This window comes from Triticum dicoccoides, chromosome 7B (genome assembly GCF_002162155.2).
Source record: "Triticum dicoccoides isolate Atlit2015 ecotype Zavitan chromosome 7B, WEW_v2.0, whole genome shotgun sequence".
NCBI lineage: Eukaryota > Viridiplantae > Streptophyta > Magnoliopsida > Poales > Poaceae > Triticum > Triticum dicoccoides.
In genome coordinates this window covers 538,950,943-538,970,905 of record NC_041393.1, presented here as the reverse complement: position 1 = coordinate 538,970,905, position 19,963 = coordinate 538,950,943, and the positions used below count along the sequence as shown (strand labels likewise).

Below are 19,963 nucleotides of genomic sequence, written 5' to 3'. Positions count from 1 at the left end.
TTGTCTTTTCAATGTCCCATGTTTCAAGTGACATATTGTAGTTTACGACAAAGGTTTCAAACTCCTATGGCAGTGAAGCCATGACCAGGTGGACCAAGAGCGCTGGTTTGATCTCCAGATCCGTATCCATGGGCTTGAGCTTTGCTACCATGTTGCTCATCCTGAGGATGTGCTCTCTTATTTCATGACCACTACCTGTGTAGTTTCTTGTCACAAGTTGCTTTAACAACTGGGTGGCATATATCTTTGAAGAGCCAGCGAACTGTCTCTTTATCTTTGTAAGCAACTACCCTGCGGAAGTGCACTCTCCAATTGAGCCCACAATGGCGTCCTCAGTTGTATTCTTTATAAATGACATGAACTTTTTGTTTGCATTGACCCACTTTTGGTTTTCTATGGAATATAACATCTCCACAGGAGCATGATCCCCTCTCTTTTTATCCCAAGCAGCAGCATCATCGGTGGCCTCTCTGATAGGCTCTATAGGTTTGACCGGCTGTGGAGTGTCCACAACCCAGTCCACCTCAGCACAGACAAATGCCAGGTCTACTTTCTTCCTCCACTCAGTGTAGTTGTCACCTCCGAGTGTCGGAACATCTTTTAGGCAACTCATCAGATGGTAGCCTCCTGAAATCACAATCTAAGTGAGATCATTATAACAATCATATGTATCAATCTAACATTGGTCAAATTAAACATACAATTGTCTATGCAATTAAATCTATATTGTCGTTGGGCAAAATATTAGAAATAAATGCACCTTTAAATTTCAATAATAAAACATGATCATGTTATTAACAACGTTGGTCATAAAAAATAACATAATCATATTCATTTTAATAATCACTTTAACATGCTCTTAAAAACTTAATTCTATCTAAACTTTTATTTTCTTTGTAAAAGAGCACTATTAATTATTTACTCTTTGCAGAAACTTTTCTTTGACCAAATAAAAATTCATGAACTTTATTATTTTCTTTGTAAAATTCATGAACATTTCTTTTTACGAAAATTTTCTATTTTCATTTTCAGAAACTGTTTCTATTTACTTTTCTATTTTCTAAACAAAAAATTACGTTGGAAAAAAGTTTGCATAGAAAAACTATTTGAAATCTGCCCAAAAACTGGACAAATAACAAAAAAAAACTGCAGCTGGCCCAGCTTCGGCCCAGCGCGCCAGCCGACCAGCGCCTAGCCACGATAGCTGGCCAGAGCCCAGCCGCGAGGCCACTTTCTGCCACTTGGCCCAGCGCGGCTTAGGGTTTGCGGCCTGGCCGTCGGATGAAATCATGTAGCCCGATCAAAACAAGCTCCGGCCATCGGGGGAACCCTAGCGCTCATTCCCACCCCTCGCACGCGCCTCTGTCCCGCACGGGGTGTCGGGGTTCTGCGGCTGCCGACGACGGCGGCGAACTGCCGCGGCGCGCGTGCCTCTTCCCCTTCCCCTCCTTCTCCTTCCCTTTCACCTCTTTTCCTCCCTCTTTCTCTGTTTCCAGTGGCAGAGAGGTGAGGTCCAGCCCTCCTCTGCTCTCCTGAAGACGACGACTGTGGAGGAAAAAAGGGCTTCGCCCCGGCCGCCGGCGACGGCGACGAGTGTCACCGCGCCACGCGAGCCTTCTTTGCTCCCCTTCTTTTTCTTCTTATCCACCACCGTCTACAGCAAGAGACTGAGATTCGGCGACGTTTCCGATGCAGCGCCCCCGTTGACCCCTTTGCCGGCGTGCGCGAGCACCTCGAGGGTGAACGCGCCGCCGTCAAATGGCTCGATGGTGGTGCATGTACTTTGCCCCTGTGAGGGGTTGGTTCTTCGTCCCTGTCGCCTCGGCTTGCCAATGCGCGACGGGATCGAGAGGAACATGCGCGGCCTTGCGGTGACGCTCTTTGCCGCCGAGGCCCGAGGCCCTTCTCCGGTGAAAACTTTTGTGTTGATCTTTGTTTGCTTTTCTCTGCCCTGCTAGGGTTCTTTGGGGAGGGGTGAAACTTTTGCTTTGATTCTTTCTACCGAAAAAACTCTAACCCAAAACAGGTTCTGAAACCATTATTAGATCCTCTGGATCGGTTAGGGATCCACGGTAGTCCTACCTTCGCCTAGGCCCGAAGAGTTACCGCCGGTGGCCATGGTGGGATGATGACGGCGGTGAGTGGACAGAGAGATAGCGAGGTGGTGGCGGAGCTTCCTGTCAGCACTGCTCTAGACCTAGATCGGTATGGTTTGTCGGTCCACTTTGGTTTTCGACTAATAATTACCATGATGAATTTCTCTTACTGCTTGGTTCCGCATTGGATTTTGGAACCTCGTAAGGCGTGCCGCCGGTCCCCACCTTTTTATATAGCGTGGGTGATGGGGGCAATCCAACTATAGTGGGTTGAGCGCCCCCGATTAGGACGCAGATCTAAGGGCTCGGTGGGCCGCCCGGTGGAGATCAACCTAACAGAAGCATCACCCACTAACAAAACCATCAGAACGAGCATCAAAGCAAAACTTAGAAATATCATAGTATGCCACTTTGTTTGCCTCTCTCCTAATCAGTGTGGGCAGTTGTTGTGTGCATGAGAGGGAGCGGATAGAGAGGCGGGCACAATTAGAAGACGCGGTCTGTAGAGAATGAAGAACATCATCGAGTGTCTCGTTGGGGCGTACATCGTCCATTCGTCCTGGACACCAGGGAGGACCTGGAGCGGGGCATATAAATACATATATCTCCTGCATGCTCCATATTCATCCCTTCATTCTTGGGTTGCATGTGAATTTATTCAGATTTTCGTAGTACAACCATCAATCGATGATCGCCGTCTCTGGCCAGCATTTGGATGAGCTTGATTGCTTCCATGGATCGATCAATGTACTGTCAACTTATCAGCATCAATGACTAGCTCAATCGAAGACTATCTCTGGCGTGTATTTGATGTAAGTATGCATCCTTTTACTGTCCCTAATTAAGGGGGCTGACCGAGTCTAAGCCAATCTCACAAGTTACTGACTGTCTATGTGCATCAGTGAAGCAACCATGGACTGAAATGCAGTTGAAATCGAGGGAGTCCGACTATGTCTATGGCATACATCTACACACTTATAACGAAAAAAGGTTACTTATATCCTTAGTTCGTGGATGCATGCAGGCATCAATGTTGGGTACATAGGTTTGTAGAATTGAAGGTAGCAGCTACTCCCTTCGTTCCTAAATACTTGTCTTTCTAGAGATTTCAACAAGTGACTACATACGGCGCAAAATAAATGAATCTACATTTTAAAATATATTTACATACATCCGTATGTTGAGTCCATTTAAAATGCCTAGAAAGACAAGTATTTGGGAACGGAGGGAGTAGAAAACAAGCCCATACAATAGATATATCAGTCAAGTCAACCGCATGTAACCATTAGTCCAGGGTTAGTGGACTACCGTTTGGATGTTTGGAAAAAGGTCACTTCGGGATGGCGATAGGCTAGTGAACCATCGTGGATTGTTTGAAGAAAAAGCTATCGGCCCCGCCAATCCGACTGTCGGGTCTAGTTGCGGGGGTATAGAGTTATTTCCATGTGTTCACAAAAGAATATGCAAATACAATATAATATTCATCATGGAATCGGGAAAATCCTGTCTTTGAAATACTTGAAACTATGAAATGCAATCAGAAGGTTCTCATCATGGATGCAAAGCTCTACACACATATATATAACCAGCTACCTAGGCTTGATTTACAAACTCCTTCAAGGGCTTTTCCAATTGTTTCATCACAACCTCCCATCCTGCATGGGTTGGGTGCACGTCTTCCCAATAGAAAAAAATTCTCGACTTGTCGCACACAGTGTATAGAAGCTCCGCGGATGACTCGCCTTGCTGTCCGCAGTAACCCTTCGAGTCCAAACTCTCGCAGCACGGCGATAGTTTGCCCTTGAATTGTTTGGACAGTTCTGAGCCTTTACCTACATTAATGCACATGAAATTAAAAATGTTCAGACAAAGTAGTTCAAGTACACAATCAAACCCCATCTAATTAGATTAAGATAATTCTAAAACAATGAGACACTTTTGAATGCATGTAGATACATACCTGCCCCATGATCCACAATATTAGCAAAGGCGGTGTACACGTCGATGATGTAGACATTCTTCTTTGATGTCATAACTCGTTTCAGATTATCGTTATGAACTGATGCCCCCAAGTTTCCAAAAATATCACACGTGGTGTAGTTGTTGGTTCGGGTGTGTGATGGTGTGCAACTGATAGGGTGCATGTTATTGACAATAACCTTTGTCACCCCGAGCTTGAACAATTGATCCACATTAGCTGCAATCTCTTTTGTCACCTTCCCAATATAAGCATTAATCTACATCGCATACATGGAAATTATAAGTTAGTAAAATGCACAAACAAATTAATTGTTCAAATTAGTGTACACATATATACATTGTGCATTGATACGATACTCACATCGTTGGGGCTACTTAGGCCAATGACGCCGGTGCCTGCATAGTCATTGCCGGAGAAGGCCACGAGCGCTACGGATCGACTCGGTTGTTTTTCTGTGATGGTCCCGTCCTTGACCATCTTTCTGAAGGGTAGGCGGCGACACAGGGCAGTGGCGGCGGCGGCGGTGTGAGGGGGTGGCGGCGGCGACGGCGCGATGGAGGCGCGGCGGCGGTGGCGGCTAGGGTTAGGTTTAGGATCATACTGCGATAGATACCATGTAGAAGATGAGGTTTGGGCCGTGTCACTCTCAATGCATTGATCGGGTGCACTAGGCACGTATTTATGATGTAGTATAAGACGGGGCCACAACCTCAACTATACAGGAAAATTAGGAGATGCGTCTACGACACAATATACATACATAATATATTCAATAGATGTGGATGTTGGGTCAGTCGTTAATATCTGAATGGTGTGAACGAGTTGGCAAGAGTTTTTCCTTCTAGGATAATAAATGGAGGAAATGCTGGGGTGTGCTTTGCACGCACAGAAACAAGAATCGGCGTGGCGAATGATTTGGAAAGCCAAAAAAATGCTTAATTTAAACAAATGAATTACATAGAAAGAATTTGGTTGGGCTAGCACTGTACACGTGCGTGTTATTTCGGGATGATACCATCGTCATGCAACGATAAAATCAAGCAAAAAAATGCACCTCGACAAACTGGTTGTATCAGCGGTCGTGGGCTTGAGTTGGAGTGGTGTGCTATGTTGATTATGTTTGACATGTTTTTAACGTTAATGTGAGCCTAAATGACCAGTTATGTAGGAAAAAAGTTTAATTTACAAATTGGGCTTTGATAAGTATTGCTACTAAACTTCAAGTAACCGCGGGGTGGATAGATGAAGTTCGTCCAGGTATGGGCGCGCATCGTGTGTGAGCTGCCATGGACCGGGAGCAAGACTTGATACATGAAGCTATATAAACAGTAAATGAAAGAAGAACTTGTACCAGAACATGGACATAGAGGATGAATACCAGTTTCTGAATACAAATGAGATAGCTATACCAGACGCAATCAATGGGACGTGGCAATCCTAAAGACATGCAAAAGGTCCAGATAAAGAGGTCAATGGTCGCCGTGGTTAGAAGAAAGTTTTCGCATATCCATAGGCAAATTTACCCTCCTTAGTCGTGAGTTCAAAGACAAAGCACCTTTCACCCGTAGAAGATGCTGACCCGGTAGACTACCTATAAACCGACAACAAAAAATTCAACCGGTTTGAAATTGCTTTGAGCTTATTGAGTCGTATATAGGCAAGTACTCAATTTGTATAGCTAGAACACATCTTTATTGTAGATGTGGCATATGACATTAGTTACTTCTTATAAATATAGTCTTCACAAAAGAAGATGCAAATACAATATAATATTCATTATGGAATCGGGAAAATCTCAGTCTTTGAAATACGTGAAACTATCAAATACAATCAGAAGGTTGTCATAATGGATACAAAGATCTACACAAATACATAAAGCCCCTAGGCTTGATTTACAAACTCCCTCAAGGGTTTTTCCAACTGTTTCATGACAGCCTCCCACCCTGCATGGGTCGGGTGCATGTCGTCCCAATAGAAAAATCTATTAGAATTGTCGCATACAGTGTACAGAAGCTCCGCGGATGACTCGCCTTGCTGTCCACAGTAACCCTTCGAGTCCAAACTCTCGCAGCATGGCGATAGTTTGCGCTTGAATTGTTTAGACAGCTCCGAGCTTTTACCTACATTAATGCACATGAAATTAAAAATGTTCAGATAAAGTAGTTTAAGTACACAATCAGACCCCATCTAATTAGATTAAGATAATTCTAGAATAATGAGACACTTTTGAATGCATGTAGATACGTACCTGCCGCATGATCCACAATATTGACGAAGGCGGTGTACACATCGATGATGTAGACATTCTTCTTTGATGTCATAACTTGTTTCAGATTATTGTTGTGAATGGATGCACCCAAGTTTCCAAAAATATCACACGTGGTGTAGTTGGTGGTTCGGGTGTGTGACGGCGTGCAACCAATAGGGTGCAAGTTATTGACAAGAACCTTTGTCACCCCAAGCTTCAGCAATTGATCCACATTAGTTGCAATCTCTTTTGTCACCTTTTCAATATAAGCATTAATCTACATCGCATACATGAAAATTATAAGTTAGTAAGATGCACAAACGAATTAATTGTTCAAATTAGTGCGTGCATATATTGTGTGTTGATATGACACTCACATCATTGGGACTGCTTAGGCCAATGACATTGGTGCCTGCATAGTCGTTGCCAGAGAAGGCCACGAGCGCTACGGATTGACTCAATTGTTTTCCTGTGATGGTCCCGTCCTTCACCATCTTTCTAAAGGTGTCGACCTGTTTGGCAAGGGCGGGGACCTCATGCGATGTACTCTGCAACACACCTGCACCACCCGTAGCGAAGGTCATGCCGGACGGGTCGCAGGTTTTCTTGGCTGTGAGGGCATGCGCCGGAGGTGCTTCCTCCAACCCCATCATGGTTGCTGCAAGTTATTAGTGAAGCAGCGAGTACGGTAGGGTTAATTACGATGCAGCAGGGATTACAACATCACATGAGATTACATAGTACTTTTTCTATGGTAATATAACATAGCACTTACCGATGAAATCCGACAGGATTTTATAGTTTGAGAAGCGGCCGGACGGAGTATTCGGCCGCGGAAACCCATCGGCATCGACGTAGTTGGAGCCGTAGGGGTAGGCCCATTGCCTCGACATCTCAGTGACGGGGTCGGTCGGAGGGAGGTTCCCGTTGTCGGCTAAGTCATCCCCGAAGACAAAGAAGGTGTAGCTCGACGCCTTCTTCTGATGGCCGCCGGTAGGCGCAGGACGGGCCTCCGCGCCATTGGGATTCAGAACGAGGAGGAGGATGAGAACGAGGCCGAGGACGGCCGGAAGAAGCTTCATCGATCCCAGCTACTACTGCTGGCCAACTCTTTCGCCAACGAAAAACCAGTTACGTAAAGCGCTTGTCTGCTATGCTCGTATACCATGGCCTGGCCCTCTCTTCAATTTATATATGCTCGTACACCAGGACCAGGAAAGCAAGTCGAAATCGGGCTTGCGGCCACGACCGGAGTCGTACACGGATTGACGGATACGACTCATGGACGGTACATCGTTCACTGGCCGAGCCCACCAGGCACCAGCTGCTCGTCTCGCGAGGCCCGCGCATCCTCTGCATGCCCTCTTCCCCTCCTCCGGCCACGACCTCCTCCACCCCGCCGTCAGCTCGTCGGCCGCGCTGCCGGATGCCAAGGGGTTCTCTCCGGTTTTGCTGTGATCCTCCGCCCGAGTTGGAGCCGTCGGCGCGTTACCTTCTGCTCTGTCTCCGAGCCTTTGTAGCAGCTCAACGGTGGCGGTTGTCACCTTCTCAGTAGCAGTTGCATAGGGGAGGGCTCTTCAAAACCGCAGCTCATACTATATGCTCTGAGCCTCTAACTATAGAACATAAGTACTTAACCAGTCATACTTGAATAGAAAGATGCTCATGCATGCTCATAAGAAGCTGTGCTTCTCATGAGGACTTTTGGTAGGTACTAATAAGCATAATTTTCCTCTTACAAAGTGGAACCAAGTGACTACCAAAGTAAAAATTGGCACATCTGAATTTATATCACAAGAACATAATTGTGGGGAACTGCCTTGAAATGGTGTCAAGTCAACAGACCGAATTCCTCTTACATTTCCTCATCTTCCATATATATGTTCGGGAAATGCTAGAATAAGTTCTGAGACTGAAACTGAACATGTAGTGCATGAGAGGCTATGCTAGTCCTCATTGGTTCTGGGCTTCAACAGGACCTGATGCTGAGCTCCCTGATGAAGCGGACGGGCCGCTCCAACTCGGACGACGACGACCCCACCTCCGCGACATCCAGCCTCAACTGCTACGCCATAGCTTGGGCCACCCCTCTGATCTCGTAGGACACCATGGCCTCCCTCACCGTCCTCTCAACGACGCCTCTGTCGCAGACATCCTTCATGTCCAGCCCTGTCCTCCACACGGCGCCCACGAAGCGGCTGTTGATCTACTGGTCGGAGAAGAAGGGCCAGCACACCATCGGCATGCCTTCCACGGCGCACTCCAGCGTCGAGTTCCATCCGCCGTGTGTCAGGAAGCAGCCCACCGCCCGGTGCCGCAGCACGTCCCGCTGAGGAGCCCACTCGACGACGCGTGCCTTGCTGCCCTCCACCGCCCCGACAGCTTCTCGGAGGAGCGCCGAGCTGATCATCTGGACCATGTCCGGCCGGAGCGCCCAGAGGAAGGCGTACCCAGTAGCTACCAGGCCGGAGAGGAACTCGGTGAACTGCTCGTGTGTGATCACCGCGCGGCTCCCCAGGCTCACGTACACGACGGACCGGTCCTCATGGCTGTCCAGCCACGCCATGCACCCGTCGTCCTCTCTCCACAGGCTTGGGCTTGCGGCGAACCTCGACCTGGCATGCAGCGGGCCTATGGCGAACACGTTGCTTGTGCGCGACGCAATGTGGGCGAGCGCTGGCTGCTCCATGGACGCGGCGGTGTTGAGTATGAGCGCACATGCCTTGCTGGAACGAGCGGTGACCTCGGCGAGCTTGAGCATCCAGGGGTCTCCGTCGCCTTGTTCAGCGCAGTAGAGTCCCCGAGGAAGATCTCGGCGCCGGAGGAAGCCCTCCATCCCTGGAATGCCGCACACCGGGTCGTCCGCAGGGAAGGGGCTCTCGCCGAGCTCGCGGAGCTTGGGCATGGACAGGAGCGCCAGGTAGCTGCAGGCGCTGTGCGTGGCGAAGGCGAGCGCCGGGATGCCGAGCTCCTCGGCGATGTCGATGGCGAACGGCATGGTGCCATCGGCGACAACGCATGTCACCGGCACGTCAACGGACAAGAGCAGGGCACGGTACGCTGCGCTGCTGGTCGTGCACATGGACTCCAAGAGCTCCAAGAAGCTGCGAGGGTGGTCGTCCGGGAGGCCATCAGGGATAGAAAGCAAGCGTAGGCGAGGTGGCAGAGGCACCTGGGCAAGGCGGCGGAGGTTGTGCTCGGTGTGGAGGAAGGTGACTTGGACGCCGGCGTCGACGAGGGCGATGGCGAAATGAAGCATGGGGTTGATGTGTCCCTGCCTTGGCCAGGGGAACACCAGAACGTGCACCGCGGCATCCATCACTCCGGCAAACGGCAGGTCGCCCAACTCGCAAATTTAATGGCAGCTCAGGTCGGCGTTGCTCAGAGTTCCATAGGCCTGATGAAGGAGGAAGAAACCATTGGCAATAAGAACACTCCAAATTAGAAGTGACCTCCAGTAGGTAGTAGCATCTTTCAAGTTTGCTGTATTTGCCTTGGTACCACACAGACACACACGGTTGGTCCTACTTGCAGTCTTGCACTATTTGAGGTACCGCGTGGTAGACACACTATTTGGACTATTTCCAACCACCGACCCGTGGGTGTACTGTACTGTGACTCTGTACATGTGATCGAAATTATTTTGTTATCTTCTCTTTTATCATCGTTCTTCTCAACAGATCCAGGAGGACAGGGCGTCGACCTGTTGGCTGGGTAGCTAAGGTTGCTGCCAGCCCACCAGAGTTCGAGTCCCGGCACGGACGCGTGGTGCTCACGGAGTTTCTCCTATAAAGAAAAGCCAACGAGGGTTAGCCCTTGGGTTGGTCTCATTTTTTTTTCTCAACAGATCCAGGTGACATATATTCCCTCTGTTCCTAAATACTTCCCTCCGTTTCTAAATATAAGTCTTTCTAGATATTCCAATCTGAACTACATAGGGAGCAAAATGAGTGAATCTACACACTAAAAATATAAGTCTTTCTAGAGATTGCAATACGGACCATATTGGAATATCTAGAAAGACTTGTATTTAGGAATGGAGGGAGTATAAGGCTTTTTAGAGATTTCGATATGGACTACATACAGATGTATATAGACGTATTTTAGTGTAGATTCATTCATTTTGCTCCGTATGTAGTCCATACTGGAATCTCTTAAAGACTTATCATTAGGAATGGAGGGAGTAATTTATACGTACCCACTCTTTGGCGTTCCAAACAAGTTTTGCACTTAGTGAGTGGTGACAAGCTGAGTTCTTATCCAGGTGGGATGACAGCTTTGCGTTGGTTGCTATGGCTACGTACAAATGATTTCGTGTTTAATAATGTGATCTGTTGCAATCCATCACGGTATGAAATAACTAAAACTAACCAGATTCAAATGCATTCCAGTGACATAAGTTGAGAGCACTAACCTTTAATAGATTATAAGCCAGTAACAGAACAAATGGTAAAGAAGCAAGAGCGTGCATGTGATGTTAAGTCACGCTTATTCTTAGAGCTGCCGATTGCTTAGTTTCTTTATTTCCAGGTGGAACAAAGAAATGGACAATATAAGATCCTGGACTACTCCATGTTCATTAGCTAATATTGTTTGCAATCATTCCTTCAGTTCTTTGGAGATGAAACCAGATCATAATCAATATGAAACATATATATGAACATCAGTACCCCAACTAACCTGATAATCCCTGAGAACGACTAAAACAAATGGCGGACCCTCATGGCGGTGAACCCTTGATGCCTTCTTAGCCAGCAGCATAGTTATTGATTGAACTTGGATGGTCATGTAATTCATGACCTTGGAACAGCAAACGTCCAGCCTCTTGGAATCAGAGTGCCGTGACCATGACCCTGAAGGAAAATTCAGCAAGTCCAAGTTTAAAATCGTCACTGAACATTCAGTACAGTTTAATCATGGGACCCTACAAGATGTAAATGATACAGAAAGCCCAGGAACACCCCAGGCACAAAGGAAACTTAGAGAGCAGCCTGACTGAAGAAACCATTGAGAAAGAATATGAGAAGTTTCATGTCATCACAGTGACACATACAGAGAGCACCCAGAGCTTGGCCAGACTTGCAAGGTTTGAAGCGATGGCACCAAAGTTTTCTAACTCACCAATTCCTGAAGGGAAGTCTCGAGCAAGTAAGTGTTAATACTTAATAGCAGTAGAGAGTCATCGTGACTAGAAGAGGGCAGCTAATGAACTTAGTATACGGAGATTCAGAACAGAGATGCATCAGGTTGAAGCAATGTTTCCCTCAAAATACAAATATACTTTCTGAATTTGTAGAAGCAGTTTTGAAATTTTGGACAGAGTTTATAAATCTTCAAATAATCTTTGCACATGTGTGCTTCTTGAAAAATGGTCAATTCATCTAAAACAGTAAATTTACTTTGCAAAAGAAATTATTTCAGAGAATCATGGGAGCAGCTAAAATTTGCAAACAATAAAAGGGAAAAATATTCTCAAACTGAAACCTCAGGGTCATCTTATAGTCATCTAATCAGCACACCAAAATCAACTGACTGAAGGGAGATTTGCCCTAGATATAGATCTTTAACATGTTGAGTACACAACCCAATTCGTCTGCCATTTAAACTCCCATGAATTGATGATGAGAAACCTGTCCTCCATCCTGGAAACCGCTGTTTCTCCTTCACATGAATAATGTACAAACTTGGTGATGAAGATTGGCAGCCCATGACAAAGCAGTTGAATTTCCGAGCCGGGACTCTAACTCTTGAGAGGGTGAGCACACATAAGCCACTACTAGAAATGCCATATGTCAGAGCTTCATCAGCAGAAACTGAGGAAGAAGTAGGTTCTAGCTGTGCTATCATTGCCTCAAAGTCCTCGATCATTGGAATGCCATAATCATCAAGTTCAAACCGCTTTTCTGTCAATTTTTCGTACATTCTGTACTTTGCAGATAGTGTCCGAATGCAGGATTTCCTGACACATTCAACTAACATAAGTTGAAGCTCTTTAAAATTGTCAACCTCAGAAAACCATCTTACCCAACGATGAATTATTCCTGCAAACCAACTTATGATTAGCTCATCATCTTGCAAGACAAGGGCTGAAACATGTTTAGGGAAACCTTCAAGATTAGTTACACCATAGCGATTGAGGCACTTCTTGATATAACTAAGAGGCGCATAAATCTTAATGGCAGGATCATCAGGGCAGGTATACATTGATTCCTGATTCTTTAAGCTGGACAACAGTGCTTCTGTAGCAACAGTTTCTGATGAGATATAGTCTTTAGCCTGCTTCTGAAAGTTGTTAAAAGCATCTCTGAGTTCCTGCGGAAGTGCTGGTTCAGCAATGTATTTTGACAGGAGCACCTCCTCATTAGCTTCATTTTTGGCATTGATGTCCTGCATCCATACCTTGAGTAAAGTTTTGAACCAATGGTCTGTCTTCATGCCCTCTTTCCTAAATTGTGCAATGTGATCCAGCAACGGAGTACTAAGACGAAGTGACTTGATCTCAGACTCCTTTACCCTCCTCAAACCATATGCCAACCACTTCTTTCCTAACCTAAGATTCATAGCATCCCATATCTCTTGCTTCTGACAAGCAAATAAACGAACCTTCTCCTTCAACTTGTGAACAGTTTTCAGTGCAGCACTTTCTTTTGTTGCGGCCTTAATTATGGTGCCAGCAAACTGCAACCCCTGGGGGTTGTTTTTTACTGGTACAAGACACAATCCATCATCAACTTTCAGGTAAAGCGATTTGCTTAGGTAATCAACAACTTCAGACTTTACAGTTTCTGCTATATCCCTGGATCCCACAACTGCAACAAAAATCTCATCCATGTATCTGCAAGCATATAATCTCATGTTTGGCTGGACCTCTGTTTGATTTTCATTATTTAGATCCCTGTCCTTCATTTGACTTCTAAACCAGAGACGCAACTTGGAGCCCTGGTTGTCTGCAACATTTTTTGCCCCTGAATAAAGGCCTTCATATTTCATGCAAATCCTAAATACTTCATGGTCAAAGCTGTCAAGATATATATTCATCAGGATTGGTGCAAGTACTCCTTCTTGTGGAACTCCATGGCCCTTGGGAAACCCTCCAAATACCAAATTGATCACCTCGGCATCAAACATATCTTGCATGAATACCACTAACTGGTCATCCACAATCTTTTCCTGTATTTGGGAAATAAGCTTTAAGACTACATTACTGTCTACCTCCTTGTACAAGGGGACAGTAAAGCACCAATCTGGAACCCCAATTTCAGTGGATATGAACCTTAGTGCCGAGTGATATCCTCGCCCACTCCGACAACCATGTGATATCTTGGAGAACTGAGGTCTGTAAACAACCTCAAGCACCACCCTAACTGCTTCCTGGATAACTTTCAAGTTGAGCCGTGGAAGAACAATGCGCTCTCCTCCTTGCCTCTTTGCAGCTACTGAGAAAGAATTCACAGCGATATCAAACTCTCCGCTTCTGAGCTGCTCTGCCAATGCGTTGAAGCAAACATCGTCCCTTGCAGATGCCAGATCGACATTAGAGTTCAGCCGGACAATGTCGTAAGCATCCTCCAGCGTATCAATGCTAGCCACCACCTTACCCATGAGATCGTAAAACTTGCCATTCAAATACTGCGCCTTGACCCTCTTTTTTATCCGGAGCTCGGCCAGCCTCTTCCGCTCCATCCGGGACAGGGGCTTCCGCTGCCTCTGAGCAGCAACTGTTGATTCCTCGGCCAGAGAGGCCAGACTCTTCGCCAGAGACACCGGCGGCTGCTGCGATTCGACGGCGCTCTCCGCTGCATCCTCAATCCCGTCCAGCAAGAAATGCGCCTTGTAACGCCGGAAGCACGCCGTGTAACGTCCTAGTTCAAAAACTAAAAAAAACGCAGCATTAGTGGCACAACTTTTTTATGTCGGAGCAGACGTCGTGATGATGGATAGGTCGTGCACCTTTCTGTGGTGGCCAGTGCCTGGAGATGTCCTGCAGGAGGCGGCCGCGGCCAGATGCCAGGAAGGACATGGAGTCAGCCGCCCTGGTCTAGTGGGGCATTCGGTCGAGCAGGTGGTGTGCACAGGAGGACCAGCGAACGGCAAAGGGTATGCGATGGGCGAAGTCCCTCGTCGGTGCTAGATGGGGCTCGATCACCGAGTCCAGCCAACGGACGCCTGGTTCCCCTCTAGCACCGGCGGTAGATACTGCGGTGGCTGCGCAGCACCACCCAGTCAGGTGGTTGGCGGGCAGAGAGCAGCGAGGTGGCGACTGGTCCAGGCGGTCCGACGGCAGAGCGTCCTGCACTGGATGGGCAGGGCTATGAGAAGTCTGCGTGGCGGCAAGGGTCAGCGGCGCAAGACGGCGGATGGCAGAGCAGCCGAGCGAGCACGGTGGAAGGAGTCGCGGAGACGGTGCAAAAGCCGGCCGGCCGGGCGCCGCCCGTCAGTTACCAAACTATCTGAAGTTTTGAACTAGTGTGGTGGTTAACTGCCTAACTGGGAAACTGCTCCTTTCACCGCCTGATTTGATCCCGAACTTTAAATAAAATAAAATGAAAAACACGTCCCTTGCATATTCAGAGAAGTGTTACAACAGATCAGTCCACAATCAGAAATACAAACTCGACACACAGCAGAAAATGCTCTTCGTCGATCTCCCTATAACCGACCAATGTGTCATGGTCGAACTGAAGAGAGGAACAAATCCACCACACACCACAATTGCCTCTTATTTTCTTCTTGCATTTGCTGAGCGACGCCTTTTTGAATGGACGAAGCGGCACGTATGATCACCGAAAGGAAGCTACCACAACAAAAATCCATCGCCAAACTGGTACACTCCCTCCGTCCCATAATATGAGATGTTCTCCGTTGCAAAAAAAAAAGTTCTTACAACCGATATACTCTCTCCGTAAAGAAATATAAGAGCGTTTAGATCACTAGAAGTAACAACCAAAATGGTTGTGATAGCATCTTACACTATATTGTGGGACAGACGGAGTACCTGCTAGATATGCAATGCTAGCTCCATTTGTACTACTAAATCATGTACCCCCTCCAATCCAAAATAATTGTCAAACTAAAACCATGACATTTGTATTTTGCATCAGAGGGAGCACCGTCCATATAACAATACCACGTGTCAAAAGAGGGTAGCACAGCAACGGTATCTTACACAGATGCTGCAGCACAAAAACAAAAACAAACAATCTTTGACATGTTCCACTATTTGTACGGTCATCGATACAAATTTGAAAACACGAGTACTGCAATAATTTCTTCCTTTCTGATGTCCGAGTACAACAACTTCCGTTGCACTTCTGCTAGGTTATATCTCTGTGAATCGATATAATGGTAGGGGACAGGCATCATAAGTCAAAATCAGGTGTACAAGCTACCAATCGAACAACAGAGTAATCCGGCACGAGTGCTTCGACCCTTTCATAACTCTGATTGAAATTTCAGCTATCTTTTTGTGTATTGATGATGGATCCTGAGGCTTTCTCCAGGTCTCTCTTGTTCATGTAAAACAAGGACTGTTTCGGAGAGAACGCTGATTTTATGCTGATTGGTGAAAATCCCGCGTATTCCTTGTCGGCCTTAGCCAGGCCGACCTCGAGAATGTACTTCACGAGTTCATGTTTCTGGACGAATGGTTGTGCCGCAAATTCCTCCACCGGCATCCACTGCATTTGAGAAGCCGAGCATCAACAGTGTTTACACAGTAGTACTAGTTGAGAAGATACTGAAGTAAACCAATAAAAGATGCCTTCCTTTTCTGAGCGCGGCATTAAACAACACGATGCTCTGAATTACCTGAGCATCCTCGATTTCAGACTCTTGTTTAGTAATGTCGAAGGAAAGTGGCCTTAGGATGCACACAAAAAATAGATCCGATTTTTCAAAATAAGCTTTGTGGCTCTGCCTGCACATTCGTAGGCAGAGATACCCACATGAGAGAGACAACAGTTAGTTCACACTTCAAGCTAAACATATGGTTCTTGCCAAAAAAATATGTAGAGTCATTGAAATAGATCAAAAGAAAAGAAGGTTTCACTATTCAATTTCCATTTAGCGTTGGCTCTGATACTACATGTTCCATTTTCAATTTTGCCTAGATTATTCTTGCTAGCACAAGGTTATGGAGGTTAGTGTCAGCAGATCACAGTAACCTCCTTATCATCTCAAGCACATACTCCCTCCGTTCCTAAATATAAGTCTTTGTAGAGATTTCACTATGAACCACATATGGATGTATGTAGATGTATTTTAGAGTGTAGATTCACTCATTTTGCTCCGTATGTAGTTCATAGTGGAATCTCTACAAAGACTTATATTTAGAAACGGAGGGAGTATTTTGCATGCTGTACCAGAAGGCAGCTAGGTGTCACATAAATGTCCATTACCTGTCAAGTTGGTATCAGATTGACTTTTACAAAATTCATGATTGTACTATGGATCTTTAAGAAATGGGGGAACAAAAAAAGGACAACTAGTTCCAGTTGTTACCTGAAGGCAAGTACCTCAACGAATTCTGCATCAACCTAACACATCATCCAGGAAGAAAAGGAAGAGTATGAGTAGCTATAGGAGTATTCTGTAAGGATTAGTTCACATATATGCTAATACATACCCCAGTTTCTTCTTTTACTTCTCTTACAACTCCAATGTTTATATCTTCCCCCTACATGTATCAAGATCTTTAAGATTATGATGAGAGAAGATGATAAAGAAAGATCTGTGAATAACATCTCTACATGTCCTGAGGAGAATTTTTTACTGGTTCAACAACTCCAGTTGGGAATTTCCATATACCAAGCCCCTTAAGTACACCACTTCTTTCCTGGACAACCAATACCTGAAAAAAAATTGAGTCCTTGTGATGACACAAGATACATAATTTACCTATAAAGTCGATTTTAAAAGGCTAGAAAGATAGCCACACACATACATGATTATCTGAATCCTTTAAATAGTGCTTTCATATTTATTTGATACCTCTCTTTTGTCATTCATTACAAAAGCTCCAACGCCCACACGGTGAGTAGCATTTACAGGCAATGTATGAGGCGTGTTCGGGAGCCAATACGCAAGCATTAGGTAAGTTTCCTCTGCATGATGGTACCAGAATCCTTCCTGAATCAAAATGAAGCAAAAAGGGATTCAGAGCAAGTTTAAACAGCTTGCTGTATATAAATCTGGCTTGCTATTTTATATAATAAGATAAGGATACTCTCTTATTATTTCTTTGAAAAGGGAAAAAGGAAAGGCTGTTTAGACAGAGTTATAAATTAACACCTACTGATATCAAAACCTAGAACAATTGTTATCTCCAACTAAGAAGTACATGATTCTACTAAGTATTCCAACACGAGAATAAGTTTAGCAACAAATTAAATCAAGAATACAAAGTCATGAAACTAGTTTCGCTACCAAAGAAACATGAAATATGTGAGTTTAGTTACCTCTACTGCTGACTGAATAAGGTTGGCAAGGCTGATTGGCAATTGTATCCAGACACCTCTTATTCCCTACAATGAAAACAAGTAAAATCAATGGAAAGATCAGACAAAAAAATACTCCTCCGTCCGGAAATACTTGTCGCAGGAATGGATGTATCTAGACGTATTTAAATTCTAGATACATCTATTTTTATCCATTTCTTCGACAAGTATTTTCGGACGGAGGGAGTAGTAAACAACTGGATGCAGCTGTGCATTCTAAGTTCTAACACTGTTCCTTGACGTAGCCATGATTAATTAATTTTTATATTAATATCCACATACACTAATCTTTGCCTATCGATGGCCTGTCTTGGGTACCATTGCTGATCCGCTAATCAAAATACAAATTGAATGAGTCAATGTTTCTAAGGAAAAAAGCTTCTCCCCTTGATCTTAGCCTTCCTAGGGAGTGCATTATGCAGCTGAAAATACTTTAAAATTAGTGATAACTTATAAAGACATTTTGCAATCACATTTGCGCATCAAATACCTTATAATGACAAATATTTATCTATGCATTTACGGTATTTTTGCTGCGCGGCACATATACGCATGTGTTTTATCGGATGATGGAACTTTTAACAAGTCATCTTACTAAAAAATCCTATGTACTTGAGGTATACACATGGCTGATGAACCTACCTGCTCCCTCCATTTTGACAATAAAGATTTCAAGGAAGCTGAAAAGGCTTGTGGATCCATCGGGCTCGTCATCTCAATAATGATACCTCCATGTTTGTCATACACGAACGGCAGCAGATCCACATCCCCTCCATTCTTGGTCATTGCCGATTCAGCGTCCACCGTTGTCGAATATATGGAAGCCGACATAGTTCTGCTCCCCACTCCACTTCTCTGTCTTCCACCCGCACCTACCAGATTTGAGCAAGCAAATGTATGGACTGTCATTACGTAGATTACACATTTATAGCATTGAACGTAAGCAGAACTGCACTAGATATGTGGTGTGAACAATTTTACAAATTTTAGCTCTGTTACTCCATAACTGTAGAATGATCAGTAAACTGACAAAAGGGAAAGTGGTAGTATAGTAGTCGTGCTAGTGCCGCTCATCATTAACTGAGAAAGTTACCGGTGGAAACCACAGTATTAGTGTGAAAACTCCGTGGAAATTTCTGTTAAAAGTCTTTGAAAACCGTGTCCATCACCATCCCCTTTCTTTCTCTATCACGGGCCATCTTCTTACTTGTCATAATTCGTCGACTCTTTGGCCTACGCTCACGATCCGGCCTCCCAGCATCTGGGAATGGGACGCTCCACGTTTGTCCACCCCTACCACACCTATTTCGTTGGCTGCGGTTTTTACCGGATCGCAAGCCTCCCACGCGAGCGCAGTTCGGTGATGCAGAATGAGAATCCAGGAGAAGAAACTGGCATGATCCTAGATCGATCCACACGGGCGCAGCCTAATCCGCGTCTGTTAACAGCCAGGCGCGCGACGACCAGCCGAGCAGATATAGCACGGGCTGGGGGCAGTGGTGGATCGACCGAGCGGGGCAAGAGAGCGGGAAAAGTACCTCCGGGTCCGAGGAAGAGCGCGCCGCGGCGGGGGCGAGGAGGCGCGGAGCAGACGGGGAGTCTGCGCGGCGCGGCGGAGTGAGCTGGGCCGCGGCGGCGGCGGAGGAGGCGGAGCAGAGGCGCGCGCGTGGGGAGGGAGAGGGAGAGGGAGAGCGAGTGGGCCATCTGATATCCACTGCCCTTTTATTACTGCGGGGGCCGGCTTGCTAGCTGTGCCAGGGCGAGGTGGCAGAAATCACATATCTGACCTCAGGCAGAAATCAAATCACAAACTAATCTGGTCATGAAAAAATTTCACTCTGCTGATTCTTTGGTGTGGCGCCCGACAGCCTGGCGCCGCACCCTACTGTGCAGCGCCCTTTCCCTGGTCCAGTTGCGGCCCCACACGCACCTGTGCAGCGCCTAAGAGCTAGGCGCCACACACCTGTAATGTGCAGCGCCTAGCTCTTGGGCGCTGCACAGTCTGTGTTCCACTTGGGCTGGCCCCACTCTCTCTCCCCTCCCACCCCCACCCCACACACCCCCACCCGACCCAAACCCTTAGACTTGCGGCCCTCCTCTCTTCCCCTCCCCCCCCTCTTAAATCCTTCTCAAATCTTGCAAA

The 19,963-nt window shown here is 46.1% G+C and overlaps 3 protein-coding genes and 1 pseudogene across 3 annotated transcripts; all 4 read right to left on the bottom strand.

Moving 5' to 3' along the window:
- Positions 1–3,689: 3,689 nt before the first annotated feature.
- On the bottom strand, positions 3,690–4,602 carry LOC119339085 (GDSL esterase/lipase At5g03600-like; the record flags this gene model as incomplete). The annotated part of the gene is made up of 3 exons (XM_037611256.1): positions 3,690–3,928; positions 4,057–4,333; positions 4,438–4,602. Coding segments are annotated over 3 exons (681 nt in total), but the record flags the coding sequence as incomplete, so codon positions are not given.
- A 1,294-nt stretch (positions 4,603–5,896) lies between these two features.
- Positions 5,897–7,606, bottom strand: LOC119335336 (GDSL esterase/lipase At5g03610-like). Its single transcript, XM_037607467.1, has 4 exons — positions 7,101–7,606; positions 6,703–6,983; positions 6,326–6,602; positions 5,897–6,197 (listed from the first exon to the last, which is right to left on the bottom strand). Exons 1-4 carry the CDS (start codon positions 7,405–7,407, stop codon positions 5,959–5,961), a joined length of 1,104 nt encoding a protein of 367 aa, XP_037463364.1. The 5' UTR covers positions 7,408–7,606; the 3' UTR covers positions 5,897–5,958.
- A 515-nt stretch (positions 7,607–8,121) lies between these two features.
- Positions 8,122–14,731, bottom strand: LOC119340227 (annotated as a pseudogene).
- A 732-nt stretch (positions 14,732–15,463) lies between these two features.
- Positions 15,464–19,539, bottom strand: LOC119337559 (nudix hydrolase 2-like). Its single transcript, XM_037609723.1, has 9 exons — positions 19,359–19,539; positions 18,463–18,692; positions 17,782–17,847; positions 17,315–17,452; positions 17,097–17,174; positions 16,950–17,000; positions 16,826–16,860; positions 16,133–16,241; positions 15,464–16,002 (listed from the first exon to the last, which is right to left on the bottom strand). Exons 1-9 carry the CDS (start codon positions 19,522–19,524, stop codon positions 15,778–15,780), a joined length of 1,098 nt encoding a protein of 365 aa, XP_037465620.1. The 5' UTR covers positions 19,525–19,539; the 3' UTR covers positions 15,464–15,777.
- Positions 19,540–19,963: the final 424 nt, after the last annotated feature.

Bases quoted from the DNA above. Each gene is read 5' to 3' on its own strand.
- LOC119337559 (XM_037609723.1), bottom strand. From the start codon at position 19,524: ATGGCCCACTCGCTCTCCCTCTCCCTCTCCCTCCCCACGCGCGCGCCT. The intron at 17,453-17,781 runs GTAACTAAACTC...ATTTTGATTCAG, and splicing joins TTATTCAGTCAGCAGTAGAG to GAAGGATTCTGGTACCATCA. The intron at 17,175-17,314 runs GTATCAAATAAA...ATTTTTTTTCAG, and splicing joins TAATGAATGACAAAAGAGAG to GTATTGGTTGTCCAGGAAAG.
- LOC119335336 (XM_037607467.1), bottom strand. From the start codon at position 7,407: ATGAAGCTTCTTCCGGCCGTCCTCGGCCTCGTTCTCATCCTCCTCCTC. The intron at 6,603-6,702 runs GTGAGTGTCATA...TATGCGATGTAG, and splicing joins GCCTAAGCAGTCCCAATGAT to ATTAATGCTTATATTGAAAA. The intron at 6,198-6,325 runs GTACGTATCTAC...GCATTAATGTAG, and splicing joins TATTGTGGATCATGCGGCAG to GTAAAAGCTCGGAGCTGTCT.